The 4,520-nt window shown below is 44.8% G+C and overlaps 1 protein-coding gene across 1 annotated transcript in view; it reads left to right on the top strand.

The window, feature by feature from the left end:
- Positions 1-3: 3 nt before the first annotated feature.
- Positions 4-4,520, top strand: part of LOC104468060 (p53 apoptosis effector related to PMP-22-like) — a gene marked incomplete at its 5' end in the record, with an annotated part of 8,627 nt that continues 4,110 nt past the window's right edge. The window contains one exon of the mRNA XM_010082064.1: positions 4-157. Within this exon, the coding sequence (XP_010080366.1) occupies positions 4-157 (154 nt within the window). The remainder of the gene's footprint in view (positions 158-4,520) is intronic.

The following is a 4,520-nucleotide window of genomic DNA, read 5'->3' as shown; positions in this document are numbered from 1 at the left end:
CTGGGCCTGGCCATCATCATGGGTATCATCGCCCTGGCGGGCCGGGGCTGGCTGGAGTCCGAGTCGGAGCCCTACGTGCAGCAAGCGTCGCTGTGGGAGAGCTGCACCCGCGGCGAGGAGGATCTCAATTGGAGCTGCGAGTCCCTCATGGACTATGGTGAGTGGGGACACCCCTGCCACCCTCTGGGGACCCCAGCCCCTGCCACCGGGCTTGCAGCCGGGTGCGGTGGTTGGGAAGCAGCGGATGCGGTGGGCGCTCGCCCCATCTGCAGTTACTGTTGTGGCACAGCTGCTTTCTGCGGGGTTTTTTTAATTATTTTTTGAATTGTAAAGTTAGTTTACAACCAAAATAAGAGAGCCAACTGGCCACAAGTCCCTTCTTCAGTTTGCTGTCTCTCAACTCTCTGCAGGCTGCAGTCCCAGCAGCCCTGCCCGGTGCTGGCCAGCTCCCCCTCCCTGCGCCGGAGCGCGGAAACCTTCACACAGGGCGTGTTACGCAGAGCCACACCTGGACAGCAGGCAGGTGGTCTTCCCCTGGCCCTTCGGATGGAGAGAGCGCCTTAATTTAACCCTGCCTGGCCAAGGGAACTTGGATATTCAAATGCCTCCCTACCTGCAGCTTAAAATGGGCTGCAGACAAAAAAAAAAAAATGCTGTTTCCTCTGCATACCTGCACTGGGGCTTACATCGGGGTAATTGTGCCTCTGTTTTAACTTGCTGAGCTGTTTCTGTATCTGGCATCAGGAGCGTAATATTCTTACTGCACACTCCCAGTTTCTGGGCTTTTCAGGGACTTTTTGGTTTTTGCTGGAACATGTGGGTCTGATTACATGTGCTTTTCCCTCAAACAAAATATATCTGGACAAATAAGCAGACACGCCTTAAGATCCTGGACGAGGGTGCTTTGGGGACTGGGAAGCTGGAAGGGCGTGTTTCAGCCAGGAGAGCTGGGACTGCTGCCTCGCGCACATCCCTTGCCACCCAAGTGCAGTGTACTGACTTCCAGAGCCTTTCCATTGCAACACCCGTGCGTAAACTAAATCTTGAATATATTGCAGGAGCAGTGGCTTCCTTCCTCAGCCAGGTAATGACTGCAGGTCTTACTTTAGGTAGAAGAAATCTGGCTAGAGTGACAAAAATATCTGTCTCCCCCATTAGACAGAGAAGAAAAGCTAGTGCAGTGGAGTTGCTGAAGTTTGCATTGCACAGGGAAGAAGTGCTAATACAGTAGAACTGATGAGGTTTGCTTTCTGAAACCTTTATGACACTGGTTCTCTCATCCCTGAGTAGATGGGTGTGTGCTTTGCGTCAGTACTGAGCGTTGTGGGGCAGAAGCAATTTTTTGCTGTTTTTTCTAGTTAATAAACTGTCAAAGAGGAGTAGTATCCTTGACTCCTCTTATTTAAGCTTCAGCTTATTTAAACCAAAATTTATTTAAATCCTTGGCTTATTTAGACCAGCTTGACTTTGCCTCTTCTCTACTTTTCATATCATCAGTGCCACTGTCTACTCAAATACTATTTACATCTGGAGACAGGATGTAACATATGAGTTCAGGTTTGATTTATTTTGTTTTTTCTATGCTAATGCAATTAGGTTCAAAATAGGTGAGAGCATTTACAAAGGAAAAAATGCCTAGCAGGCATTTACAGCACTGCTAGAGAAAAATAAAAGTTAATTAATTGAGATGCGTAACTTGTGTTTTACATACAGTAACTATTGTGCACTAACCATCCTGTGCCTCTCTTGATGAAACAAAAACTTCAGAGTGGATTCCCATTCATAGAAAGCTCCATTAGTCAGTTTCTTAACTGAGCTGCAGCATGGGTACTGAGAAGAGGACGAGAAAAAGCAGGCGAGTCACTTATATTAAGTGGGGAAAAAGGAGCTGGAACAGACAAACAAATATTTGCAAATAGGAATGGCTCCTAAACTGCATTGCTTCTTAATGCACATTTGCAAATGCCACATGAGAGGGAAGAAGTGTAAAGGGAAAAAGAAGAGTGGGATGTCATTTAGTGGGAAGGCAGGGAAGGATTTTGTTTAGAGCTCTAAACTGGTTTGTGTCTGGGAATTACCTGGCTGGCAGCATCTGTGTATTATCAAAATGCTGCAATGCAGGGCTGCTGTACTGCACTACAATATGACTCAAAATGACTTGGTCTGGACCATTACAGGATTAAACTGTTGACTGTGCATTTAAAACATATCAGTAAGCCATCAGATACAAGAAGGATTGCTTCCAATTTGGTTACTGGAAGAGGGTGATTGTCTTTATAGTGATGAGGCTGTAAGTTTAGGAGCAATGTTTATGGGTGGCTGTGTCCTCCTGGTTCTAAACGGCTGCTCCCAGTGACTTTGCTTTGAATTATCACTGTAAAAGTTGGGCATGTGTGCGTGCAGTAAAGGTGATCGCATGGAGGTTAACTCTTATATTCCTAACAGCCGGTTGGTATTTGTTAAGTACACAACAGCCAACTTAGAAAAAGGGAAGTATTCATCTGAATCTGTAGTAAGTGCCAAAGAAGAAAAAAAAAAAAAAAAAAAGGTGGAACCTAGAAGCCAGAGCCCAGCCTTTGTGAATCATGTTTCCCCTGGACTGTGCCACTGTACCTGTGTCCCTAGAGGCATGGACTTTGATACCACAGATTATTGGTGAAGCAGAGTGCATTGTGTTGATCTCACTGAGAGGTCTGGTAAATAAAGGAGGAATGTTACAGATACGTCTTTTCAGTACACCTCTTTTCAGGCATGCTTCTGTCTGATTTACAATGCCAGGATCTAATAAGAGGCAAAGAAACTTATAGTGTCAGCTGAGTGCGAGCACTCGGAAAATGCTGATGGAAAAGATGTAGCAGTTGTCTACACCTGGAAAGGATTTACTGCAGCTCTCCAGTAAAAGATCCCAGCGAGCAGGCAAGGCTGGCGTCCCTGCCAGTGGGCTTTGCTGGCCCTCAGACAGGCACACTTTCACTGCTAGCAACCTGCAGGCATTAAAAGTTGGAAATATACAGGATTGTGCATCTCCTGGGCTCCCAGCAGAGCCAGGTGTCTGAAGCCAGGTTTGTCCTGGTGGGTTTTTATTTAATAGTTTGGTAGTATAGCAGTTGCTTTTTCTGCACTCCTAAAACCAAACCAGAGCTGGGATTCCCAGTATTAATTCCCAGCAAACCAACCCTCCTGGCAAGCCTTTGATTCTAGCCTGTCCTGTGCTCATGGTGGGCATGTGCGTACCTTCCCTTCACCACTCATGCTACCATGGGAGTTTGCACATTATGTGAGCAAGAAAATATTACTGATAGTGCTCTCTTGCTCGTGGTCCACTGCTCCTTTGTTTCATCAACAGAAGCAGATATTTTGGGGCATTCTACGTAATGGGGTCTCAAGGCCAAACAAGAACTGCTACTGCCATTTATATACAGAAGAATATTCTAACTACAGTGTAAAAATATGCCTCATCTGTGCATGTCATGGTAAAAACTTCTACCCCAAGATTCCAGTTATTCATAAGCTAACAAACTAGCTTCTGCTTTTCTAAGTAAGTAAACAAAGATGAGAAAGGCTTGTTACTTTAAATGCTGTAGCAGTTCGTCTTCCTGATAGACTATTTTCACAGTCCTTTCATTCATTTCTAAAGGGAAAATTAGATTTAAATATCCTACCCTATAGAGCTTCTGTCTGGCTGCGGCACAGCCGAATAAGATCAGGAAATACACCTAACACTAAGGCTCTGTTGCTTTTTTTTTTTTAAATTTCATTGTATTACTGGTGCTCATCATTAACTTCAAATAATCCTGACCACTCCTAGTTACTTACACAATAATGTTTGCAGCTTTGTTCCTTTCTATAGTCATCATTAATTAAGCTATGTCATAAAACTCTTAATCCTTCCTAATAATTATAGACCTTCGGCCTCCAAACAGTGGGGTTTTTTTTAATGTTCTTTCAACACCACCTAATTGATAAATACTTTTCTGCTGATTAAGTGCAAAGAACTTGATTCTTCTTTGAGGCAAAGCCGACTGAGGGAACGCTAATACCTCCAACTGTTCTTCTGCTTTTCTGCTCTCTTACTTATGGACCCCCAAATTACTGTGGCATTATTGTTGGATTTCATAAACAGACACCATATTTATGCCTATTTTAATACTCTTTCTGCCAAATGAAGTACCTGAGAATTTTCTGGTTTTCTGGAAAGTTTGACTGGATAGGTACGGGGAGGATCCTCCATGGAGAAACATCCGTTTCCATGGTAGCCCTGCAGCATCGCCCCTGCTGAGAGGTTAACCTGTAGGTGGGGGTAGTAACAGGTGGGGGTAGTAACGGTTTGTGGGGGAAAGGAGAACTCCAGGGCTGCACCCTATGCTCGGTGAGGGTGCAGCCTCCCACCCCAACCTCTTCTATCAGGCACTTAATAAAAGATTTCCAGTTAATTTCTTGAGATTTCTCTTACACCATGTCCATATACAAGTCCAGTTCACTGCTCTTCCCGTGGCCCCACCAGTGCCTGTGTGGCAGGC

The sequence above is a fragment of the Pterocles gutturalis genome, unplaced genomic scaffold (genome assembly GCF_000699245.1).
Source record: "Pterocles gutturalis isolate BGI_N339 unplaced genomic scaffold, ASM69924v1 scaffold12064, whole genome shotgun sequence".
NCBI classification, from domain to species: domain Eukaryota; kingdom Metazoa; phylum Chordata; class Aves; order Pterocliformes; family Pteroclidae; genus Pterocles; species Pterocles gutturalis.
The sequence above is the reverse complement of the archived record's forward strand: the minus strand, read 5'-3'. Positions and strand labels throughout refer to the sequence as shown.